The sequence below is a fragment of the Ovis canadensis genome, chromosome 9 (assembly GCF_042477335.2).
Source record: "Ovis canadensis isolate MfBH-ARS-UI-01 breed Bighorn chromosome 9, ARS-UI_OviCan_v2, whole genome shotgun sequence".
Classification (NCBI taxonomy): domain Eukaryota; kingdom Metazoa; phylum Chordata; class Mammalia; order Artiodactyla; family Bovidae; genus Ovis; species Ovis canadensis.
Window position 1 is genome coordinate 54,334,612 of NC_091253.1, and position 26,458 is coordinate 54,361,069.

The window sequence follows — 26,458 nt, forward strand, 5'->3', positions numbered from 1 at the left end:
AGTGGTGTCCAACTCTTTGTGACCCCGTGGACTGTAGCCCACCAGGCTCCTCCGTCCATGGGATTCTCCAGGCAAGAATACTGGAGTGGGATGCCATTTCCTTCTCCAGGGGATCTTCCCAACCCAGGGATCGAACCCAGGTCTCCTGCATTGCAGGCAGACGTTTTAATGTCTGAGCCACCAGGGAAGCCCAGAATACACAGAAGAACTGTACAAAAAAGAACTTCATGACCCAGATAATCACGATGGCATGATCACTCACCTAGAGCCAGACATCTTGGAATGTGACGTCAAGTAGGCCTTAAGAAGTGTCATTATGAACAAAGCTAGTGGAGGTGATGGAATTCCAGTTGAGCTATTTCAAATCCTAAAAGATGATACTGTGAAAGTGCTGCACTCAATATGCCAGCAAATTTGGAAAACTCAACAGTAGCCACAGGACTGGAAAAGGTCAGTTTTTATTCCAATGCCAAAGAAAGGCAATGCCAAAGAATACTCAAACTACTGCACAATTGCACTCATTTCACATGCTAGTAAAGTAATGCTCAAAATTCTCCAAGCCAGGCTTCAGCAATACATGAACCATGAACTTCCAGATGTTCAAGCTGGTTTTAGAAAAGGCAGAGGAACCAGAGATCAAATTGCCAACATCCGCTGGATCATTGAAAAAGCAAGAAAGTTCCAGAAAAACACCTATTTCTGCTTTATTGACTATGCCAAAGCCTTTGACTGTGTGGATCACAATAAACTGTGGAAAATTCTGAAAGAGATGGGAGGAAATACGAGACCACCTGACCTGCCTCTTGAGAAACCTATATGCAGCTCAGGAAGCAACAGGTAGAACTAGACTTGGAACAACAGACTGGTTCCAAATAGGAAAAGGAGTACGTCAAGGCTGTATATTGTCACCCTGCTTATTTAACTTACATGCAGAGTACATCGTGAGAAACGCTGGACTGGAAGAAGCACGAGCTGGAATCAAGATTGCTGGGAGAAATATCAATAACCTCAGATATGCAGATGACACCACCCTTGTGACAGAAAGTGAAGAAGAACTATAGAGCCTCTTGATGAAAGTAAAAGACGAGAGTGAAAAAGTTGGCTTAAAGCTCAACATTCAGAAAACGAAGATCATGGCATCTGGTCCCATCACTTCTTGGAAAATAGATGGGGAAACAGTGGCTGACTTTATTTTTATGGGCTCCAAAATCACTGCAAATGGTGACTGCAGCCATGAAATTAAAAGACGCTTACTCATTGGAAGAAAAGTAATGACCAACCTAGATAGCATGTTCAAAAGCAGAGACATTGCCAACAAAAGTCCATCTAGTCAAAGCTATGGTTTTCCCAGTTGCCATGTATAGATGTGAGAGTTGGATCATAAAGAAAGCAGGGCAGTGAAGAATTGATGCTTTTGAACTGTGGTGTAGATAAGACTCTTGAGAGAGTCCCTTGGACTGGAAGGAGATCCAACCAGTCCATCCTAAAGGAGATCAGTCCTGTATATTCATTGGAAGGACTGATGCTGAAACCAAAGCTCCAATACTTTGGCCACCTGATGGGAAGAACTGACTCATTGGAAAAGACCCTGATGCTGGGAAAGATTGAAGGCAGGAAGAGAAGAGGATGACAGAGAATGAGATAGTTGGATGGCATCACCAACTCGACGGACATGAATTTAAAGTCCGGGAGTTGGTGATAGACAGGGAAGCCTGGCATGCTGCAGTCCTTGGAGTTGCAAAGAGTTGGACGTGACTGACCGACTGAACTGAGGGTAGAATTTAGGGAAAAATAAATAAATCTTGTCATTCTGTCGTCTTTGTTTGTAAGATAGGTTTACATATATTTTCTTATTAAACCTCACAATTCTCTGAGGAAGGTATTACTATTTTTTATTTTAAGACCAAAAAAAGGCTGAGGCTCTCCTGTGTTGGCAGAACTAGGACACTGGCCCCAAGTCTCCTGCCTTTAAGTGTCATACCTAGAGAGTCCACACTCTCCAGTGTCTGTCTTCTGGGAAAAAAGTAGTAGTATTGTTGGAAACTTTGACTTACTAGTTTCAGAATAAGTTCAACCTTCAGTTCTCCCAGCCTATAAAGTGATGGTTTATGTATTTTTCTTTTAGGAATCTGTTAAAATCTCCTGCTTTCCCCTCAAACAAAAATCTATTCCAGAGCTCCAAGAAAATGTAAAATAGCTAAATGGTATTTATTAATATAACAATATAGTGTCAGACAAAAAAGAATCCCCAAACTTTAAGTGTTAAAATAAATGTTATAAAATGTTGAGATCTGTGCTCAAAGATGCAAAGGAAGCCTTAGCTCCATGTCTGCATAAATAAGTTTTAACACTAAAAAACTTACACCATTAGTTTTAGTGTAGCAATAGTCTTCATGTGCTTCAAATTTGGTGAATAATACATGTGAGTGTTTAGATGTCATTTTAAACTGCAACTTTGAAAATAATTAGCAAGTTTAACAAACTATTTGCAGGACCAGTGAACTGCTTTTGTATTATATGGTTTGCAAACCATTGATCTGAGCAATAACTTTGCTCTTTCTGTGGAAGAGCTGTGTGGCATTTTTGTTGGAATGATATTTCTGTGGATTCATTAGGTGTGAGATCATTTATGATTGTGACCCATTAATGGTGAAGTGACCTGGTGATTGTGATAATTTTTTTCATGGAGGAGAAAAAGGGACTGAGTGTTAAATGTGTGGTTTTATTGTATGGTTCATGAATGATGTTTTCTTTAGGGCTGTTGTAATTGAGGAGCTGATTACATACACACCACTTAGTCCTAAATATTAGGACTGTACATATTTAAAAGGTTTGTGATAAATGTTGGAAAAAGCCCTAGCATGTAAAGTTGTGGCATAGGTAAGAAGACTACAGTTGTTATAGCTCAAAAGTTTGACAGCACTAAATATAGCAATATTGAGACTAGAGGAAATGCAGATAAGAACTCTTAAAATATTGTGAATAGTCATGATCAATCCATACTTAAGAGGAATAAAAATTTATTGATATCTTTAAACCAGCATCATGAATCCTCGGGTCCCATGCTGTCATTCTTCTGTGTCTCATTCATGAAGGATATAGACTATCTCTTAGAGTCTTCCTCCTGTCACATCTTAGACTTTGCCTTATAATATTCGCCTAGAACACTCAGCACTGCAGGTTTCAGGTGGCATTCAAACAAAACGTAATTACGAATCCTTGTAGCTGACATCTTCATAAACCTTACATCTTGTCATTAGAAAGAAAATAAGAAAGGCTGTTCTAGGGAAGAGATTTCTACTTAAAGAATGGTTGCTAAAATATTTCACTGCTGTTTCAGGATACTAGTCACAAGGAACTTTGAGACATAGTAGTAGTAGTCATTGGAGAAGGCAATGGCACCCCACTCCAGTACTCTTGCCTGGAAAATCTTATGGATGGGGGAGCCTGGTGGGCTGCAGTCCATGGGGTCGCTAAGAGTCGGATACGACTGAGCGACTTCCCTTTCACTTTTCACTTTCATGCATTGGAGAAGGAAATGGCAACCCACTCCAGTGTTCTTGCCTGGAGTATGCCAGGTTCGGGGGAGCCTGGCGGGCTGCTGTCTATGGGGTCACACAGAGTCGGACACGACTGAAATGACTTAGCAGCAGCAGCAGTAGTAGTCATTATAGAAGAATATAATCATGAATTACTAAGTACTGGACCTTCTACATAGGAACTTTTATGTTTTTTACATACATATTTTCATTTCAATCTTTGAGCACCACTTTGAGATATAGACGTTAGTAACTCTTTTTTTACCAAATGACAAAACTGAACCAGAAAGTTTCGTAAGGTCTGTGGGAGCTGGAATTTTACTTAGAGCTCTTATCATTATATCATGTGGCCTCTAATACAATATAGAAAACTGAAAAATTTAGGAACTTACTTTTACTTATAAAAGCAGGATATAAAGGTTGAATTCATAGAATAACAGGGTAAATTAAGTGGTATTCTAACTTTTCATGAGTTTCACAAAGTAATAACTAGGTTTAATTCTTTAGATTGAGGAAAAGAAACAAAGAGAAGAAGCAGAGCGAGAGAGATTAAGAATTGCTGAAGAAAAAGAAGAAAAACGGCTTGCAGAACAGAGAGCTCGAATCCAGCAAGAGTATGAAGAGGAGCAGGAAAAGAAAAGGGAGAAAGAGGAGGAGGTGCATTTTTTCCCTACTCTCTTTTTCTGCTTAGTCTGAGAATGAACTCCTTACTTTGACTTGAAAAGATACCTATTACTCACAAAGGAGAACAGTCTTGGAATACATTTAGAAAATAGCAGATCAATATGCATTTGTTAGATGTTATTTTATAAAAATAAAATACTAAATTAAAAGAGATACTAAATTAAGTAGAGATAATTAAGAAATACCAAATTAAGAAAAGAAAAGAGATAGACTATTTTTTACAGCCAAAAAATAGTTTAGACTGACTAGCATGTTGTAATATTTTAGATGCCTAATATTTTATTATTAAACAGACCAGTATGTCATCTACGGGTTTCCTTGATGACTCAGCAGTAAAGAATCTGCCTGCAGTGCAGGAGACACAGGTTTGAGCCCTAGGTCAAGAGGATCCCCTGGAGGAGGAAATGGCAACCCACTCCAGTATTCTTGCCTGGAAAATCCCATGGCCAGAGGAGCCTGGTGGGCTATAGTCCAAAGGGTTGCAAAGGATCGGACACAACTGAGTGACTTGAGCACATATCGTCTATAACCTCCGTTTTATCTCTTTATTTCACACAAATATGAATGAACTGAATGTGTGTATGGAGTGTGTATTTTTTCTTTATTTTAAAGCAAAGACTGAAAAACGAAGAGCTTATTCGGTTAGCTGAAGAAAGACGAAAAGAAGCAGAAAGAAAGAAGAAAGAAGAAGAAGAAAAACATAACCTACAACTTCAGCATTACTATGAAAGAGAAAACATGATTGGGGAAGATACAAAGGTAAGTTTCAGAGAAAAATGTTTGTGGAACCCATCGTTTAACCCATTTTCCGTGTAAAAGTAGAGTGGTCAGCACAAAGCAGAGGAGGTGCTTTTGTCTCTACTTCCGTCGTGGTGCTTTTCTGGGTGCAGTGCACTGAACTTTCTGTACTAGGTGATGTCACTGTGCTTTGTTGTATTTTCCCTGCTGTGAACAGAGTAGGCTTGTTCCCACGGGTCCGTGGACAAGCACCTCAGGAACTGTTCCTGATAAGATTGAAAGTGTTTGGAAACTTTCATAGCAATTTGTCATTATAATTTTATGTCTGTTGAATCTGTGTAAAAAAAAAAATTGGGTTTGGATTTTGTAACATCTGTTAAAATTTTTTATTTCGCTAGTACAGTTGACCCTTGAACCAGGGTTAAGTCCAGGGGTTAATCCATGTGTGTAATTGATAATTGGCCCTCCATACTTGCAGTTCCTACACGTCTGTATAATCAGCCCACCACTGCCTGTAGTACTGCAGCATTTGATACAGAAAAATACCTCGGTGGAAGTGGACCTGTGTGGTTCAAACCTGCATTGTTCAAGGATCAACTATAATTCATTCTTACTCTTTTATGCATCTGTCCACGATGGATTGGAAATTAAAAAAGAAACTTGTGGCTCACTGCAGATTGATTTGAAGTCCATGTTTTTGAGATGGGGGTTGATTCACCCTTAGGTGTGTGAATCAGTTATTAGGTGTTTTCTCTTTAGAAAATCAGTTTGCCCTTATGAAAATCCAGTTCATATCTTTGCTTGTTATTCAGAGCTATATTTAAAATGTAGTATGTACAGTATCACTTGTTTAGTTACTGTCATGTCCATCTATTTTGCAACCCCCATGGACTGTAGCCCACAGACTCTTCTGTCCATGGGATTTCCCAGGCAAGGATACTGGAGTGGGTTTCCATTTGCTTCTCCAGTGGATCTTCCTGACCCACAAATTGAACCTACATCTCCCGCATTGGCAAGCAGATTCTTACCACCGAGCCCATACCATTCAGTCGCTCGATTGTGGCCGAGTCTTGGCGACCCCATGAATTGCAGCATGCTAGGCCTCCCTATCCATCACCAACTCCCATACTCATGTGCATTGAGTCGGTGATGCCATCCAGCCATCTCATCCTCTGTCGTCCCCTTTTCCTCCTTCCCCCAATCCCTCCCAGCATCAAAGTCTTTTCCAATGAGTCAACTCTTTACATGAGGTGGCCAAAGTATTAGAGTTTCAGCTTTAGCATCATTCCTTCCAAAGAACACCCAGGACTGATCTCCTTTAGAATGGACTGGTTGGGTCTCCTTGCAGTCCAAGGGACTCGCAAGAGTCTTCTCCAACACCACAGTTCAGAAGCATCAATTCTTCAGTGCTTAGCTTTCTTCACAGTCCAACTCTCACATCCATACATGACCACCGGAAAAACCATAGCCTTGACTAGATGGACCTTTGTTGGCAAAGTAGTGTCTCTGCTTTTGAATATGTTATCTAGGTTGGTTGTAACTTTCCTTCCCAAGGAGTAAGCGTCTTTTAATTTCATGGCTGCAATCACCATCTGCAGTGATTTTGGAGCCCCCCAAAATAAAGTCTGACACTGTTTCCACTGTTTCCCCGTCTATTTCCCATAAAGTGATGGGCCCAGATGCCATGATCTTCATTTTCTGAATGTTGAGCTTTAGGTCAACTTTTTCACTCTCCTCTTTCACTTTCATCAAGAGGCTTTTTAGTTCCTCTTCACTTTCTGCCATAAGGGTGGTGTCATCTGCATATCTGAGGTTATTGATATTTCTCCCAGCAATCTTGGTTCCAGCTTGTGTTTCTTCCAGTCCAGCGTTTCTCATGATGTACTCTGCATATAAGTTAAATAAGCAGGGTGACAATATACAGCCTTGACGTACTCCTTTTCCTATTTGGAACCAGTCTGTTGTTCCATGTGCAATTCTAACTGTTGCTTCCTGACCTGCATACAGATTTCTCAAGAGGCAGGTCAGGTGGTCTGATATTCCCATCTCTTTCAGAATTTTCCACAGTTTATTGTGATCCACACAGTCAAAGGCTTTGGCTTAGTCAATAAAGCAGAAATAGATGTTTTTTCTGGAACTCTCTTGCTTTTTCGATGATCCAGTGGATGTTGGCAGTTTGATCTCTGGTTCCTCTGCCTTTTCTAAAACCAGCTTGAACATCTGGAAGTTCACGGTTCATGTATTGCTAAAGCCTGGCTTGGAGAATTTTGAGCATTATTTTACTAGCATGTGAAATGAGTGCAATTGTGCAGAATTGAATTTCTGACTTCTTGGGTAGATACGTTTTTTAATGGAAGGTAGTTGATTTACAATATTAATATATTGGTTTTGAGTGCACAACATAGTGATCTAATATTTTTATAGATTTTTTGGTAAATATTTTATTAAAGCAATAGTAGTCCGAACCTCTTTGGTGGTCTTGTTAACTACTAGGGGTATGTGTGTTTGCATATGTATATGTATACATATATGTGTGTGTGTGTTAGCACACACATACATGTTGGGCTATGTGTATACACACATAGACATATGTTGGGGAATATGTGTGTTTATGCATATATATATATATATATATATATTTCCCGCCCCTCCCCTCACATCAGCACTTGAGACAGCCTTCTCCTGTGGTTCCTGCTCTTCAGAATAAGATTGCAAGCAGAGTCCAAAGACCTCCTTCAGTTGACAGCATTATAACTTCCTTTACTCAGGTATATGCTTTTTCTTTTGATTTATTCATTTAAGATTAAGGGGATTGAATGAGATTTTCTTATTCATCTTAATTAGCTAGATTACTTTTTTCAGATCTGAAACATAGGTGATGTTTACATTAATTTGTCTGTTTCTTCAGTTGTAATGGTAATACTTACAAATGATAAAACTTTGGTGCCCTGAAGTTTCAGTTCTTTTGACAGCTCATAATTTAGCATGTGGCTCTTGGTCAGGTCTCTCAGGAAGGCTTTTTCTTTGATAATATATCTACTAGCTAATTGTAGTTATGCTGATAAAGTCCTTTGTACTTTAGACTGAATTACAATTAAAAGACAACCAGGAAAATGTTCCAGAAAGGGTTGATCCTTGAGTTGACTCTTAAAGAGTGAGTAGGAATTTGCCAAAAAGAGGATGAGGATGATCAACTTCCAGCACATGCAGAATCTTGGAGGGAACTGTAAACCACGTGGCAGCATGTAGAATACATGGTTTGGTCTGGCCTGATAATTCCTGACCATGACGTAGGGGAGGTGAAGGTTAGAACATATGCAGGATGTTGTATGGAGTGCTAGAGGGCTTGACTTCATTCTATAGGGTACCAAAGAGGCCAATTACTAGAATAGACAAAGAAATGTATTAGAATGCCTTCCTCAGCCCCACCCTCTGTGGTTCTGATTTAGTAGGTCTGTGGTCATGTATGGTGTTCATGTAATGTTTTAAGTAGGAAAATGACATGGCCGTGTTTGTCTTGCATAATGTTCTCTCAGGCAGTGGTATGGAGATGCATCATGGAGGTGGAGCAAAACTGTAAAGTTAAGATGCTTTTGTAGAAGTCCAGATGTGATTTTGAGGACCTAAACAATGGCAGTGACATTAAGAACTGAGAAAGGGTGACAACTTCAAGATATGTTTATGAAACACAGATAGTGGTATACTGTGTGTGGTGGGTGGGAGTCAGTGACAACTTTATATAGAGTAGGCGGTTGAAAATACAGGTCGTGGCCAAGGAAGGAGCTCTGCACCGGATTTGTAGTTTGAAGACTACTAACATTACTGCCTAAGTAGTACGATTGACTCGTGTGTGTTCAGGGGAAGTAGAGGGCTGAGGATCTAACAGTAGAGAATTATCACCACTTAGAGCAAGGAAATAAAGTGTCAATGATAGTAGTTGCTACTAGCTAAGTAAAATAAGGCCTTAAAATGCCCGTAGAATGCATCGCTGAGGGAGCTGCCAAGGCAGTGGCTGCGAGGTGAGGTGTGAACGGGAATAAGGAAGCAGGCGCCATACTACTGCAATACTTTTTTTTTTTTTTTAAGAATGGCTGTGAAGGAAGGAGAGAATGGATGGTAGATCGTGAGTGATGAAGGGTGAGGTTAGTTTTTTAAGCACAGCCTGATAGAAAGGTGGTAGAGAAAGAAGAGTCAGGGATGGAGGAGATGGGGGTCCCCTGTCAGATACAGAGCACAGGTGAGAGTACTGTCTTTGGCTAGGGCAAGGCCTCTCCCATGGTAGTGGGAAGAAAAAATAAATGTAGGTAAGTTTATAGGTAGATTGGTTGGGAATCTGGTTTCTCTTCTTTCTTTCTTTCTTTTTAAAGTTCTTCTTTTAAAGCTTCTGAGTAGGGAAGACATACTGACTTTATCTTTGTCGTGATTGTTAAACAGGACAGTTCCATGTCCATGGCACAGTCTCCTCCGGTACCTGCCAGGAAGAACCAGCTTCGTGCAGAAGGTAGAGCTGACTATTAAGCCTGTAATCTATACTGTTTCCTTTTTTCTAACTTTTTCTTGTTCTGAAAAATAAGAATCACAGAATATTGTAAGGTAGTATAGAGAGGTGCTGTGCACCCTGCCCGTAGCTTCCCTCAGTGGTGCAATATCACAACCAGGAGATTGACACTGGCATGCTCTATGGACCTGTGTCTGGTTTCACTTGCACTAATTTATGTGTTTGTGTGTGTAGTTCTGTGCATTTTTATCATGTGTAAATTGTGTAACTACCACACAATCAAGGTTACAGAACTGTCCATCATCACAAAGGAACTCCATTTTGCTGCCCCTTAATAGGGGAAGGCAGTCTCTCCCTCCCTTCAGGAATGTTTCTAAATGTTTGAAATTCTTGTATTATCAGAAGTGTGTTTATGGGTCTTAATAATGTTCATACAATGCATCTATATATAAAGCCTTAAAAATAACTTTCCATAAAAATGTAACTGAGCATTTCAGCTTTATAAGTCATAAAGGTTATGTTTAGTGTTTAACCTTTTATTCATGTACCTCTCTCATTTTTCATTTATTGATGGAAATTTTCAGAGGAGAAAAAAAATGTAATTATGGAATTATCAGAAATGAGAAAACAGCTTCGTAGTGAAGAGCGACGTCTGCAGGGGCGGTTACTACACATTGACAGTGACGATGACGTTCATATAAGGCAAGTTCTGAATTCCATAGTTTTGTCTGTTCTTGTATTCTCTTCTGTCAGAATCAGGAATCAGAAGCTGTCCAGTAATTCTACAGTTTTGGAACAGGATTAATTATCATAAGCCCATATCTATTAGAATTTCGCAAGCTTGAAAAATGTTTTTAATGGATTATTGATGAAATTGTAATGATTGAAAATAGCTCCCCACTCCCACCCCACCCCCCAGAAGAAATAAGCTAAATAATTATAGTCTAGTGGGGGGACTCACTAGGTGGTTCTAGTTAGTGGTAAAGAATTGGCCTGCCAGTGCAGGAGACACAGGAGACATGGGTTCGATCCTTGGGTCAGGAAGATCCCCTGAAGTAGGAGATGGCAACGCACTCCAGTATTCTTGCCTGCGAAACCTATGCACAGAGGAGCCTGGCAGGCTGTGGTCCGTGGAGTCACAAAGAGTCAGACACGACTAAGCACATTTCACAAGCAACAAGCAAGGGAGGGAATCGGTACAACTAATACAAAATAATGTGTGATTTCTTTAGTCTATTTGTTTTTGTAGTATATGATATATTTTCTTTCTTTTCTCTTTTTGGCACAAGAGCTCTCTCTTTAATTAGCTAATATGCTATTTAATTCACATTCTTGAATTTTATGTAGATAAAGCTGCCTTCATAAAATGATTCATTGCAGTTGTGAAATCTATTCACTGTGAAAATATGAGATATTTAATGAATATTGATTTAAGTAAAAGTAAAATATTTAAGTTGAGCGTTTTAATTGTCCCTCTGTACTGCCAGTAATGTATTTATGAGTGGTGATGACAGTGGTAGTATTGATAGGAGAAAGAAAGAAAAAAAGAAAGAAGTAGGACTTTCTTAAGGCAAACCAAGAGTCTTATCCCTAATCATGACATTTTAATAGGATTAGACAGTGACAAATCAGTAGTGGGAACAGGCTATTCTTCAAGCTCTGTCTTTAGGATAGATAGTCTCACTACAGAGAAATCACTGCATGAAAAATAATTGACTAATTTAGGACTCAGATGGATTCAGAAGTTGCTTCATAAGCTAATCTAGGTGATAAGGAATTCCAAGATAGGAAAGTGATAGTTGAAGAAGACATAGACTCAGTTCAGTTCAGTTCAGTTGCTCAGTTGGGTCCAACTCTTTGCGACCCCATGAACTGCAGCACACCAGGCCTCCCTGTCCATCACCAACTGCCGGAGTCCACCCAAACCCATGTCCATTGAGTCAGTGATGCCATCCAACCATCTCATCCTCTGTTGTCCCCTTCTCCTGTCCTCAATCTTTCCCAGCATCAGAGTCTTTTCCAGTGAATTAGCTCTTCTCATCAGGTGGCCAAAGTATTGGAGTTTCAGCTTCAACATCAGTCCTTCGAATGAACACCCAGGGCAGATCGCTTTTAGAATTGGACTGGTTGGATTTCCTTGCAGTCCAAGGGACTCTCGAGAGTCTTCTCCAACATCACAGTTCAAAAGCATCAATTCTTCGGTGCTCAGCTTTCTTCACAGTCCAACTCTCACATCCATACATAGACATAGACTAGACAGTTATGAAACAATCTCCTTACCTCTCCTTTTTGGTCTTCTAAAACGTCAGGCATAGAAACTTGGTCGTTGAAGGGAAAATAATAGCAGAAAACTTCAGAGGTGGAATAACCAAAGACAGTTACTTTTTAAAACTGTTTTTAAAATATTTTCCTTCAGCAGTGTATTGTTTCCTGAAATATTTTTGTTCCCGCAAAATAGCTTACAGACTGTCAAACACTTCTGATCATTTTTGCCAAAAGGCCTCATAAGTTTTCTAAAGCAATATTCTTCAAACTGTAGGTTGCAGTCTTTTAGTAGCTTGTAAAATCAATGTAAGTGCGTAACTACCACATTTTCTTTGAAGAGTGTTTATCTTAAAAAAAAAAGTTTATTTTGGCATAATTTTAGATCATAGGAAAGTTGCAAACATAGTTTCTATAGACCCCTCAACCCAGTTCTTCCTATTGTTAACATCTTACATTCACAGGATGTTTGTCACAACTAAGAAGCTGACGTTGGAATATTAACCACAATCTAAATTCTAGACTTTATGGATTTCTCCAGTTCTTCTATCAGTATCTTCCTTCTGTTCCAGGATTTAGTCAGTACAGGGCACCACACTGCGTTTAGTTGCCATGTCTCCTAGTCTCCTCTGATCCAGGACAGTTTTTCAATCTTCCCTTGTATTTTTATGCCTATGACAGCCTAGGGAGATATTGGCTGGCTGTCCTATAGAATGTCCCCCACTCTACATTTGTCTGATGTTTTCTCATTATTAGGCCAGGGTTAAGGGGTTTTGGAAAGAATAATACAGGGTAGCCTTTTCATCACATTGTATCAGAGGGTACAAGATGTGCATATGATGGAACCTCTAAGTTTAGCACACTTGTAAGAATTGAGAGGTGGTGGGAATAAGCTTTATCTCCTGGAGAGGGTGTTATCTATGTATATTTAGAATTCTTCTGTTAGAATTTTTCTATAAGAAAGAATGTCCCTTCTCCTCTGTTTGTTTAGTTATCCAACCATTTACTTATATCACTGTTGTTTTGTGTATATTTCTTTTGTACTTTTTGTTACCATCCAGTGTTATTTGTGGTGTTGATTACTTCCCTGGTGGCTCAGACAGTAAAGCGTCTGCCTACAGTGTCTACAATACAGGAGACCCAAGTTCAGTCCCTGGGTCGGGAAGATCTGGAGAAGGAAATGGCAACCCACTCCAGTACTCTTGCCTGGAAAATTCCATGGACGGTGGAACCTGGTAGGCCTCTAGTCCATGGGGTCACACAGAGTCAGACACAACTGAGCGACTTCACTTTAAGTTGTTGCAGCTTTGGCTACTGAGAGGTCTTTCCTGTTGGCTCTTGTGTCTCTTTGACATGTCCCATCCTTTTGTTTTTTGAGCAGTTTTGTACTCTGTTGCTGCAGGAGGCTCCAGGATCCTCTTGTGTATTCCTTGCCCCTGCCCTGGAATCAGCCATTTCTCTAAGGAGTCCTGGTTCCTCTTGGAGAACCGTGTCTATAAACCAGGCTCTTGGTGGACATAGCTAGATAATATACATATGTATATATACTAAGTCATAAACATCTGTTATTGTTGTGTCTGTCAATTTGTATATGCTTCAGTTATACTGATATCTATGACTGTAGTCCAGGATATGGTAGGATTTTAATGTAGCATGTTAACCTGCGTAATTATGCTTCACTTAGATTTTTGTTAGCATTCTCTAGGCGTGTTCTGGCTAGGTAAACAAGGTGAGGAAATGTCAAGATATAGACTGGCTAGGTAATGGAATATTAACCCAAGGTGGTAATTTTCAACAAAGAATTCTTCTGTAGTAGGTCAACTACTTCAAAGTAATAGGTCAGTATTGGTTTTCTATATTTACTTTCAAGATGTTATAAATGCCTTAACTGTTGCAACTTTCCATATTCCAGATATGCATACTCAATTAAATGTAATGATTATTGACATTTTATTTCTTTTCATTCATAAACTGAAGACCATATGTGCTCTTTTCTGGCAAATCAGTATAAGAAAGAGAAACCAGGCAGCTTTTCAGTTTTCTCACTTGCAAATCTTGCATAATAATTTCTACCCCATGAGATTCTAGTGAAGAATAAATAGATGTATGTATTGGAAAGTACCTTGTAAATTCTGTGTGCTAACTTAAGTTAGATAATATATTTTAGAATTGCCATCATTTAGTAAGAATTGGTTAAATATATTTTACTTCAGTGTAGTTTTCACTGTGTATTGTGATTAGAGACATCTTAGTGTTGGTTCTTTATTTCAGTTTTATAAATAGTTTCACGAAAAGAATCTCTTATTTGTTAATTAATTCACCATATTATTGAGTTCCTCATATATGTTAGGCACAGATGATGCAGTCAGATGTATAGTAAGTTGCAGAGCTAGTCTTTGAATCTTGATTTCTTTGACCAAAGACTACTGTTTCTACTACATTAACATTTTAAGGTAAAGCTAACTCGTTCTGTTCTTCCAATAAGATACTTTGCTTCTGAGCATTTTGAAAGATTACAGTGACCTTATAAATAACCTATTTTAATATAGAGAATTGAAATAACAGCTACTAGAATAAATTTTTATAATATACTGTAGTGAAAGATGCCAAATTTCTTTTATAGGGAGTTAAATGTCAACTCAGATTTTCTTCTTATAAAAACGCGTTTATCATAATTTGTTACTATCTATAGGAAAAGAGAAAGTTCCATGGATGTATTTGATATGGCCAGACATCGGTTACAAGCTCCCGTCAGAAGACCGTCACCTAAGAGCTTAGACTCTGCTTCTTCTCAGAATATTCATGACTTTAAGGAGCTGAAAGATAGAGGTAAGAATGCTGTTATTTTAAAGGTAGAGCCAGAGTGTTCTACCCATATTCAAGGGTCTTTAAAGACATTTGTATCCTTTTTCTCAAGTAAAGTTTCATTTATGGTATCTATTAAGTGACAATGAATAAGACTTCTGTATTGCTCTAGTTCTTCAGTTTATCAGTCTGGCGGGGATAGAGCTTTGCTGTAGCTATTTTCTTTTGCAGGGCATACAGCTCTTAAAGCCACAGGAGTGGATTAGATCAGTGACATAGTATGAAGAGTGGCACCTGGCATTTAGTGGAGGATGGACAGCAAGATGAGCTTAGGAAGGAGACGAAGAAAACGTCAGTGATTGGAGGAAAAGCAGGAGAATGTCAGTCCTGAAACTGAGGGAACAGAGTCTGCCAGGGAGAAGGGTTGTGTAAAGTTAATATTGGAAGGTGTCAGTCACATCATAGGTCAGCGGTGACCTCAAATAGCTCTTTTTAGGCAGAATTATTGGATCAGAAGCCAGTTACCTTTGGAATGAGGATTGAATAATTAGGAAGCACGGTATTGGAGGCAATAAGCGTAAGAATCCTTGGAAGAAGCATGGCTGGGAAGCGGGGAATCACAGGGTCTGGAACTGGAGGACTTGTTAGGATGCTGATGTGAAAGCTGTTAGAGAAGTAAGAGGCTTATAGTATAGGGGAAGGAGGGAATGACCGTTGAAGAGAGCAGAGTCCCTGAGCAGTGGAGGAAATAAAGGATTGTTGAAGGAAGGGAGTAAAAAGATCTGATGCAGCCACTTAGGAGGAGGAGAGAAAGCTAATTAGGGAAGTTGGCTTGCCAAGGTAACAAAGGCCTGGGAGACTGAAAATGTGTAGGGGAACCAGAATGTGTTATGTGATTTTTATTCAGGAGCACTCTCAGAGCATCCTTTGGAGCAGAGGAGGCAGGCTGTTGGATGGTGGTCATATAACCTATACCAGATGAGTTTACTTCTGTTTCTCATTTTGAAAGTAGTATCTATTTTAGACGTTTTAAAAATTTAGAAAGAGAGGGAAACATCTCTTTACTCAGATCACCTAAATATAAAACCAGTTGATATTTGGTATATTTACTAGTCTTTCTGAGCTTAATTAAAATGAAAAAGATGAAAGCTAGATGTAATTATGTTATTCAGATATACATGTCATCAAGTACATATACCATAGTTATGTTTTTATGCTATCATTTATTGATTGCTTATTATATGCCAGGCGTTATATTAATCCAGTAGGACTTAGAATTTGGTCAGGGGACTTTTTGAGGTCAAAACTATTTTTATTATAAACTAAGACATTATTTGCCCTTTTAATTTTTATTCTTTCCTGTGTGTACAGGTTTTTGAGAAGTTATATGACATGTGATAACTTCATTGCTCTGAAGCTAATAGAATGTATTTTTGTATTTTCATGTTTTAAAAGTTTCTTAGTTTTAATTTCTAATGTGATGTGTGGGACAGTGGTGAATGAAAGCTCTTTGGGGGTCTTTAACTTTTAAGAAGGTAAGGAGGTCTTGAAAACAAAAAGATTTAAACCATAAAATTGAGGCATTCATTTCCCTCTTACCACAACTAGTCCTCATCGTCATATGACTTAGTTGTTAATGTCTCTTGTTTTTACAGAAAGGAAACAGTCTGGAAGTGGGGAAGTAAGGTGAAGCCAAGTCCATGTGTCCAGAGCCTCTTCTGTTAACTTTGCTCTTAATCATTTTCTCTTAGATATTCAGCATGTTCCCATTTTCCACTGTTGTTATGGAATAAGGTCTGGCTGGCTGCTTGTTGCTTAAAAAAGTCAATAGTTATAAAGGTTGGTAGGAAGGAAAGTTGTTTTCAATTAGAATGCTGACAGTCTAGGGAGACGGTAGACTCATTGTCCCCCTCAAAACCATCTCCGAAGATTCTGATGGACTGGAAGAAGGGAAGTAATCTCAGTTAATCAGTGAGATGGGGGTCAGAGTCTTCGCCCTCCCCCAATCCGTGCAGGCTTGTGGACTCCTGATCTCTCTTTAGATGCTGTCTGATTCACACGGTTTGTTTACGAGATTACTGAAGGGGAAGCTAGGGAAGAGATGTGGTCATCTGTTAATCACCTGTTCTTCATTTCTACTTTGATATATGGAAAGAGTCAACAAATTAGGCAGGGTATTGCATGATCAAAAGATTTGAAAGGTGTGCTAGGGCTTGAGGTAAGTAGAGCTTGGGGTGCCTAGTTTAAGATTAGTGACAAGACAAAGGGACTGCCTGCAGAGAATTCTTTCCTGCCAAAAGCTGCTTACCAACCCCCACTTGTCAGAACATCTTTCCATTTCTGTGGGATCACGTGTGAAGGTCCCTTGTCTGTAACTTCATGGTTTCACAGGATGCTATATTAGAGAGCTATATTACATGCTCTGTAGCATCTCTGCTGGCAGTCGTAGTTGCCTATTTATATGGGCAGAACAAGCTACAACTATTCTGATGCCCACAAAGATACTGATTAGTATGAGCAAAAGTGTTAATCCCATTCTCTTGAAATTCTCTTGGAATTGTCCTAGCCATAAATTCAGTACTGCTCAAGATGGAGCAGTTTATGTCGTGGTTGCAGTCCGGTCATCATGTACTTTCCGTCTGGTAAGAGTTAAGAGTATCTGTAGAACAACTCAGGAATTGCAGCAGACGCAAATCTGGAACTTTGTTGTTCTAATCATTAGCTGCTTGAACCTGCTTTTTGGTGACTCATGGAGGCCCAGGAGATTTCAGCCTTTCTATAAACAAGGGGGTGGGGGGTGAGGCACAGGATTCTGCTTGATTCTACTATAGGTCAAAAGACTTTTTAAATGTGTGAATTATATCTTTATTCTCAAGATTTAAAAATTAAGGTTTAACGTTTTCATTCTGATCAGTGATATTCTTGAACTTGTGCCATAGGTGAATTCTTAGACTGTCATTTCCTCCAGAAATGATGTCCCTCTTAAAGCTCCAGCCAGCCTGTATTTTTACATTGTTTTTGTTTTTTGGCATGATATTTACAAATATTAATTGGTCAGTAACATTATGTTTTCGTTTTTCCAGTATATTTGAGGGCCCAGCTGTGATTCAGTGTCTGGTGGCTGCCAGAGTCACAGCCATCTGACTGACTGACGGCTTGGATGCTCCTGCACATGGTTGCAGGCTCTGGGTAGCGTCTTGGAGAAGTGGGGAGTTGGGATGGAGTATGTGGCAATAAGGTGCTGCTTGTTCTGGGGCTCCCTTATAATGTTGAGTTTGTGAAAACGTATTTATTTAAAGAATATTAATTTCATGTTCATTAGTTGTATGATGATGTGCTTTGACTTTGCTGATGTCTCATTATTCATATTGTTCTTTGATTTTGAATTTAGGTTATTCATATGTTATCTATAGTGAAGTTTTATAAAATCTCATTTGGAAACAAGATTTAACTTGGTTATACAACTTATTTTTGTACCAGATTCAGAAACACGAGCTGATCCAAAATCTGTGTACCCAGATGATCCAAAAGATAATGACACCTTGGAGATAGAACAGCAAGCCTTGCTAAGAGAGCAGCAGAAGAGACTGAATAAACTGAAAATGCAGGAAGGTGCTAACGACAAAAAATAATCATTGCTATTTCAGATCGTTTCAGTGGGTTGTTTTTCTGTCGGCTTTCTTTCTCCATCTCTAATATTGATTTCAGTCCAAGGCAGGCTGCCTCCACTGGCAGCCCCATGCTCACATGCCCCTTTGGTCTGTAGTCCCAGAAAAGAGTAAGTCCCAGAGAGGGCCATGATTGGCTGTCCATGCATGAGAGGAGTCCATCCATTCACTGTAGCCAGAAGGGTTGAGTACCTTGACGAGGCCAGGAGACATCTGCAGCAGGGGAAAGAATGCCTGGCATACACACCAGTGTCCTGGGGGACATTTCTACCGTGTGTGTCTGTGGGTTTTGACAGAGCGTAAAATCTTTATAAATAAGCTCCATACTGGGCTATAAGTATATCTCTGTGTAATTAGCTAATCAGCAGACAACTTACTGAGTGCCTGCTATGAGCGCGGGTACTGCCCCATACCCAGGGAAAATGGGGGTGAGTGAAATATGCTGCTGCTCTCAAGGACTGTATGCTCTGTTGGAGAAGTTAGATGCTCAGTGACTGTAAGTGTGTGAGTGTTGCAAAGGAGAAATCTAGGGTCCCTTGGGAGTGTGTGACGGGAGGTGGGGTGGGCACCCAGCGGTGGCGCTAGCGGCCTCAGAACAGTGATGGTCCAGCATGACCCTCGCAATATCACACCAGTTTTGCCTGCCTTCAGGCCATTGAGTGCAGCCATGGAAAATGAGTCATAAAAATACAACAGTTAAATAACAAGAATAGAAGGAGACGGTCCTACCAGTTATTTTTAGGAAAATTAAAAACCCTACTTAGCAGGCTTGGCTGACCAGCAGAAACTGAGGAGCCTGTTTTGACCACATGAGAGGATCACAGAAGTAAGTTGTGTACCATGTCAGGCCCAGATCACAGGGCAAGACTTCATTGCAGGGGATAGGGCACGTCCTCCCTCCGTCTGTACAGAATTTTTAACAGTGGTCTTCTTAATCACCCTCTGACAGCAGAGTAACCCAAGGTCATGATAAAGAGTAGGCATATCATCAGGAGAGAGGAGAGAAGCAAGTATAGTCTTCAGTCGTTACACCCATTTTGGTGGAACTTTCCCTTAGGTGACCTAGCTGATGATCTGATCTGGTGTGATCTTGGCAACTCGGGGACTGCTTATAGGCTAATCTCAGTCTATGTGGATACAGGTCCATTTTGGCACTGAGGGTATACACCCCCTATGGCAACCACCCCAGTTTCTACCAAACACTGTGATGACTGAATTCCGAAGAATATGATTTAACTCACAACAATAAAAAACATGGCTATAAAGGAATACAGGCTACCAGTAGTAGTGTATTTATTCCCAAAGGCAATAGCTAAAAGGCTAAAATGCGCTATTCAGAGGAACACATCGAACCCTGGTCAAATCAGAGAGGCCTTTGGGATAGCTGATCCAAAAACCTTCACCCCTGAAACCAGGTGCTTGGAGTTGAATTCATTTCCTTCAATTCCACATAAGGGAGTTGTTAACTCTTCTCAACAATTTTCTACAGAGATTGCAGAAATATGAGAGGAGATGGTTATGTTTCTATAGGCATCAGTTTTAAATTCACAGTGATTTTACTTTTTTTATTTATTAAATGTGAATGGAAGAATTGTATGCAGCTGGAATGAATTGGATGCTGGGTTTTATTTATTAATAAACAAGTAGTATCTTTAAAATATTCTGAAATGTGATCATTGAAAAGTAATTTCCAGTAAGTAATTAATTACAAAAGATGCTCTAAAATTTATTTGTAAAGTATTTTCTAACCTTTTATCTCGTTTTTACCCCTCATTGACTACAGTTGACTTGGATGCTGTCCCAAGCACTAAAGTACGAGATCACAGAATGGTAAGAAAACAGTTATAATTTTTCAAGCTAGTTTTTGAGTGATAGAAGATTTTAGGAACATGATAAGGGAGTATTCCAATTTTGAATTCTTCAGAAATACTGAGTTAAGAAAGAATTTAAATCTTGTCCCATCAATGTTATGGGTAGCTAAAGTCTAATATGTAGAGAAAGCATAGTGTAATGACCAAGAATAGGACTCTAGGGCTAGGCTGTTCAAGTTAGTATGTTGTTAGCTGTGTGACTTTAGGCAAGGAATTTAATCTTTTATTTAATCTTTCTTTGCCACAGTTTCCTAGTCTGTAAAATGGGATGATAGTACTTATCTCTGAGGGTGGCTATAAGATTAAAGTCAATTAATATCTGCAAGCACATAAGGATAGGCCTTAGCATGTAGTAATTTCTCCATAAAATTATTAACTGGATTAAAAAATGGCTCAAAGGCGGTTGTGAGGATTAAATGAGATAAAACATTAAAACCCTTGTGCAGCCTGCCCCATAATGAATGTGATCAGTTTTAGTGCAGTCAGTAGTGGTGGGAATAAGAGTCTGTAATACATGCAGTGGTGAGACCTGTAAAGGGCATAACTTATCCTGAGAAAGGGACATCTGAGCGAAGACTGAAGAGGGAGGGGACCAGCCATTCTTGTTCAGCAAATATTTGTGGAATACTTACTGTGGACCAGATAATATTGTACATGCCTGGGGGCACAGGAGTGAACAAAAATCTTTGCCCTCTGATGGATTACTCGCACTCAGTTGTGTCTGCCTCTTTGCGACCCCATGGACTGTACTGTCCGTGGAATTCTCCAGGTCAGAATACTGGAATGAGTAGCTTTTTCTTTCTCCAGGGGATATTCCCAAGCCAGGGATTGAACCCAGGTCTCCTGCATTGCAGGCAGACTCTTTACTAGCTGAGCCACAAGGGAAGCCAAGGAACAAGGAGAAATTATAAAATATTTAGTGGGTAGGTCTAAGATGCCCACTAGACAGACAGTTGGGAGGTGGTGAATAGATGGCTAAGAGGAAAAGTTTGGGGAAAGATTGAGGTTGGAAATAAATTTAATCTTCCCCACACTAATAATACAGGTAATGTTATCTCCATTTTCAGATTTTAAAAATAAGGCTCAGCTATGCTGCTATTTGCTCAGTGTTACCAATTGGTGCTGGTTTTGAACTGATAGTGGTGGTAACAGTCTCACAGCAGCAAGTCTGTACCCATACTACCTGCAAGGTACTTGGTGTGCATTTGCTCTGAAGTTCACAACAAGGCCTGCCTACCCCCATTTTACTTGAGAGGAGACTCAGGCCACGATCACACAGCCAGTGAGCAGTAAAGTCCATGTCTGGACTCAGGCTGAACTCCAGAGCCCTTCCCTGTCCCACGTTACCTGAGATATATGGACATCTTTTCTGAACATGCTGTAGCTTTCTCTGTATATGGCAACCATATTTCTCAGTGAAAAGGCACTGAAATTTAACTACTGAGATTTTAGTTAAAACACCATGTTTTGCTGCATAGAAACTGAGCATGAGCCAACAGTTTAACATGGCCATTAGAAAAGAAAAGCTAATAGATTTGGGGCTCACCTTTCTAGAGACTGGATTATATGGAAACTCAAGGTGAGAGTGGGGAAGATTGTTGTGGAGAAGGTTGGGCTGAGGTGGTCACTCTTTCCAGTGTGGGAAGGACTGTGAAACAGAAGAGAGGCTGGACAGTGTATGCACAATGTTAAGGACAGCTGCTGGTTCAGACCATTTGGTAATTTGAGAAGCTATTATCACCATCACTGTCGTTCTTGAAGGCAGAAGTAGAATCTTTAGGTGTTAAAGGTAAAAGAATTCAGTTCACTATATGGAAGAACTCAGTGAAAGATAAGAACTTTCTGGTAACCAATACATGTCTCAGTGTGTGCACTTCCTTAGAGGCTAGTGGACAGCTCTTCACTGCAGTATTCTAGCACATCCTAGAAATCTGGTAGGGAAGTGCAGGGAAGGGTGTGGGGTGACTTTAGATTTCTTCCAGTGTGTAAGAGGACATTCTCTGTTGTAAACCCTAGATGTAAATTTCCTACCTCTAATTTGAGAGCTCATTACAAGCCCGACCCTAGCATTACTTTCCCTACTCTTACGTCCCTGTCTGTCTGTGCTGTGTCTGTGACACGCCATCCCACGGGGCTGTCGTTATCCGAGGGCATGCCTCTCCCCATGGGAGCGTGACCCACTCCATAGCAGAAACTCCTGCTCCTCTTTCTACCTCCAGTTCCTCACATGCAGGAAATACTAAGTGCACTCGGCAGATTTATTGAGAGAATGAATAAATCTTGACAGTGATGTAAAGACTTTAGATGTTTAACTTGGTTCATTGCTTCACACTCTATTATATTTTTATCAGTCGTAATGTAACTCTTCAAAGGTCTTTTCCTGTGGTTTCTACCAGCTTCTCTCACTTTTGCTAGTTTTGGGGAGTGTGGAGACTTGTGCCTCTTTGTACAGATTTGTTGTTTTTCTACACAGGACTAATAAAAATAGTCATCAATATATGATGTTTCTTTTAGCCCAGAGAGGACACTGATGATTTCTTGAAAAACTCATTATTAGAATCTGATAGTGCTTTTATTGGTGAGTATGTTTATTTTACCAACCTATTTGTTTAAATATTTAGCATTATTTATATTCAAGTGTTTTTCTCCATACCTAAAAAATCAGTACTTTACTCTGTTTGTGCTGTGCTTAATTGCTCACTTATGTCCCACTCTTGGGACCCCATGAACTGTAGCCCGCCAGGCTCCTCTGTCCATGAGATTCTCCAGGCAAGAATACTGGAGTGGGTTGCCATTTCCTTCTCCAGGGGATGTTCCTGACCCAGGAATCGAACCTAGGTCTCCTGCACTGCAGGCAGACTCTTTACAGCTGAGCTATGAGGGAAGCCCACTCTTTGTTTGGAACTCATTAAAATTAAACTTCAGTGCTCTGCAAATGGTAAGAAAATAAGACAAGCCAGAGACAGGGAGAAAATATTTGCAGAAGACATGTCTAATAAAGGACTCCTATCCCAAGTACACTAGGAACTCTTAAAACAGTTAGGAGAACAGCCCTGTTAAAAGATGGGCAAAAGATCCAGACACTTCACCACAGATAGGATGGCAAGTAAGCGTATGAAAAGGTGCCCCATGTACATCATTGTCATTAGGGAAACACAGGTCATGTGTCATCAGGGAAACTCAAATCAACATAAGACACCACCACATAGCTATAGAATGACCCAGATTTGGAACACGGACACTTCCAAATGCTGGCAGAATATGGAGCCATAGGAACGCTAACTCATCGCTGGTGGGAATGGAAATCAGTACCATCACTTTGGAAGACAGTTTGGTGGTTTCTTACAAAAGTAAACATACCCTTACCATATTACCCAGCATTCACACTCCTTGGTATTTACCCAAAGGAGTTGAGACTTATGTTCACACAGAAATCTGCACACAGTTGTTTTTAGCAGTTTATCCGTAATTGCTAATATCTGGAAGCAACCAAGTTGTCTCTGAGTAGATGAATGGATGGACATACAGTGATAGATTCGGACAATGCAGTAGTATTCGGTGCCAAAAAGCACTGAGCTACAGAGCCGGGAAGAGAAATGGAGGAGCCTTGAATGTTTGTAAGGGAAAGGAGTCAGTCTGAATAATCTTCATGTTGTATGGTTCTAACTATGACTTTCTGGAAAAGGTAAAACTATGGAGGCAGTTAAAAAAGGAAGTGGTTGCCACAAGGTTACAGCAGGGGCAGGAATGAATGGAGGCGCTATCCTGTATGATACTAGAATGGTGGATATGTTAAAAGCCATAGGATGTACAACCCCAGGAATGAACCCTAATTATGGACTGTCAGCAAAAATGATCTGTCAGTGTCAGTTCATTGGTTTTAACAAATGTGCCATTTTGTGGGGGCTGCTGATAGATGGGTAAGCTCTGAATATGTGGTGGCAGGGGGTTTAATAGGAATTCTCTGTCCCTCCACTCAGTTTTACTTATCTTAAAAACTTGTAAACAAAGCCTTTAAAAAAAAGAGCAAGTGAGTTACTGGTGGGGTATAATAAAGAAATCAGAAAACTTTATTTTTGGAGTTTTAGAAAATCCCATATCTCATTCAATAGAATACAGTTATTGCTGCTTAAAAAACTATACATTAAATTTCATAAATTTGACTATCAATTATATATTAAATGATAGTATTTTATCAATGTAACATTTCCTGAATGTGGTACTGAGACTGTGGCTGTACAGTCTGTGGCCCTTGTTCTTAGATGGCCTCTGCTAAAGCATTTAGGGACGAAGTATCATGATGTCTTCAGCTTACTATTTTTTGTTCTGCAAAAAATAAATAAGCCCCCACAAAATATTACATTGTAGAATTCCATATGGACTCTTAGGAACAGTACATCTCCAGACTGAAGGCAGATCAGTGTTCACAGGGGCTTGGCAGGTAGAAGTGGGGAAGAGTGATTTTGTCAGTGAGCACAAGTGAGCTTTTTAATTTTTAAGGTGATCAAAATGTTCTAAAACTAGAGTATAGTGATCGTGCAGTTCCTTAAAAATCACTGTATGTTTATTGTGGGCAAATTTTATCATATATAAATAATATCTTAATAAAACTATTAAAAGACAGTCTTGGATTAGCTCTGAATGGAGATGTGAAAGGTGGACATTCACAGCTTCCCCCCGTGTTCTCTAGGTGCGCATGGCGAGACGTACCCTGCCATTGAGGATGGGGGCTTCCTGCTGCTGTCTCCGCTGCCCTCCGCCAGAGAGCGCAGGAGGAACAAACTGAAAGGACTGGACTTCGTATGTATGAAGTGTCCTTTTGTTTTTTCAAGTTTAGGAAGGAAAGGTCTGGGCTGACTCATGGATAAACTGGTGTGGTCCAGTAAAGAAAGAGAACATGCTCTCGATTAGGCTGGACATGGGTCTGAACAGAGGCTCTGCCACCAAATGCTGGATGACCGTGAGCAGGTTACTGGGACACAAAGGCCCTCTGAGTCATAACGTATAATTGATTCCTTATTATTGCCAAGTGATATTTCATTTCATAATAATATTTCATTTCATTGTGATTTTTTTTCTCCAGTTGTTTGATAGACATTTGGGTTGTTCCCACTTTTTCTCTGTTATCAGTACAGCAGCTTTTAACATTAGCATACAGATGTTCTGTTTTCTTTTCCTGTAACATCTTGAGGAACTACCAGACTGTTTCCCAAAGTGGCTGCTCCACTTTACATTCCCACCCACAGTCTGTGAAGGTTCCAGTTTCTCTACACCCTGGTCAACATTTGTTAGTGAGTGTAAAGTATTATTTAATTGTGGATTTGATTTTGTATTTTTCTGACAAAATGATACTGAGCATCCTTTCTTGTGCTTCTTAGCTGTTTGGAGATCTTCTCTGGAGATAGGTCTGTTCAAAGCTTTGGCCTGTTTTCTGATCGGGTCACCTTTTCATTGTTGAGTTCTAAGCTCTTCATAGATTCTGGATACAAGTCCTATATTAGATGTATGACTTAATAGATATTTTCTTGATGGTGTCCATTGAAGCACAGAAGCTTTTGATCTTGACAGAGGTACAGCTTACCAATCTTATTTTTGCTCGTGCTTTTGCTGTCATACCTAAGAAACCATTGCTTAACCCATGATCGTGAAAGCTATTTCTGTGTTTTCTTCTAAGAGTTTTAGCTCTTAAATTTAGGTCAGTGAATCTACTTTGAGCTAATTTTTGCAAACGTAAGGGTCCAAATTCGTTATTTACATGTAGATATTGTTATTCTGCTACCATTTGTTGAAAAAAATCCTAGTGAATTTTATTGGTTTTTCTGCCCCTAGGTATAAGGGCTTAGCTGGACTCTATTTCTGTTCCACTCATCTATGTCTACCCTTAGGCCAGGACCACTCTGTCTTGATTAGTATAGCTGGACTGATTCTTAGCCCCTGATGTTTCAGTTTTTCCTTTTGTGTTTTGTAATTCCCCACCTTTATCCACTCTGGTAGCATTTATGTTACCACCAAATGCTTTACCTTCATCTGAGCCTGCAAGGATAAACACAAGTTAGAATATAAATGCTACAGATTTAATTTTGTTCATCACTATACATTTATCAAGGTTAAGAACATGTTTTGATTCACTTATTTTGAACATATTTTATGTTAATGATCATTTCTGAAGTTCTGTTTTCTTAATTACAGGATAACAGTCACCCTGATGTGCCACCAGATGGTGTCTCTTTAAAATCTGTATCCAGTATAAATATTGATCAGCTTAGAATGAGAAATGAAGAACGAATGCGAAGACTGAATGAACTTCAGAATAAACATATTACTACAGGTAAAAGGCCACGTATAATAGCCAACAGCAGATTCGGTGAAAACTCAAACCTGCTTCATGGAAGT

General features: G+C 39.6%; 1 protein-coding gene across 50 annotated transcripts in view; it reads left to right on the forward strand.

The window, feature by feature from the left end:
• Positions 1-26,458, forward strand: part of CSPP1 (centrosome and spindle pole associated protein 1) — a 115,712-nt gene that overhangs the window by 85,154 nt on the left and 4,100 nt on the right. For all 50 annotated transcript variants that reach the window (XM_069600144.1, XM_069600159.1, XM_069600179.1 and 47 more), the window contains 11 exons: positions 4,047-4,196; positions 4,836-4,982; positions 7,625-7,729; positions 9,396-9,462; positions 10,044-10,161; positions 14,414-14,550; positions 18,007-18,138; positions 19,978-20,024; positions 22,580-22,643; positions 24,756-24,865; positions 26,255-26,393. In XM_069600144.1, the coding sequence (XP_069456245.1) occupies positions 4,047-4,196; positions 4,836-4,982; positions 7,625-7,729; positions 9,396-9,462; positions 10,044-10,161; positions 14,414-14,550; positions 18,007-18,138; positions 19,978-20,024; positions 22,580-22,643; positions 24,756-24,865; positions 26,255-26,393 (1,216 nt within the window). The remainder of the gene's footprint in view (positions 1-4,046; positions 4,197-4,835; positions 4,983-7,624; positions 7,730-9,395; positions 9,463-10,043; positions 10,162-14,413; positions 14,551-18,006; positions 18,139-19,977; positions 20,025-22,579; positions 22,644-24,755; positions 24,866-26,254; positions 26,394-26,458) is intronic.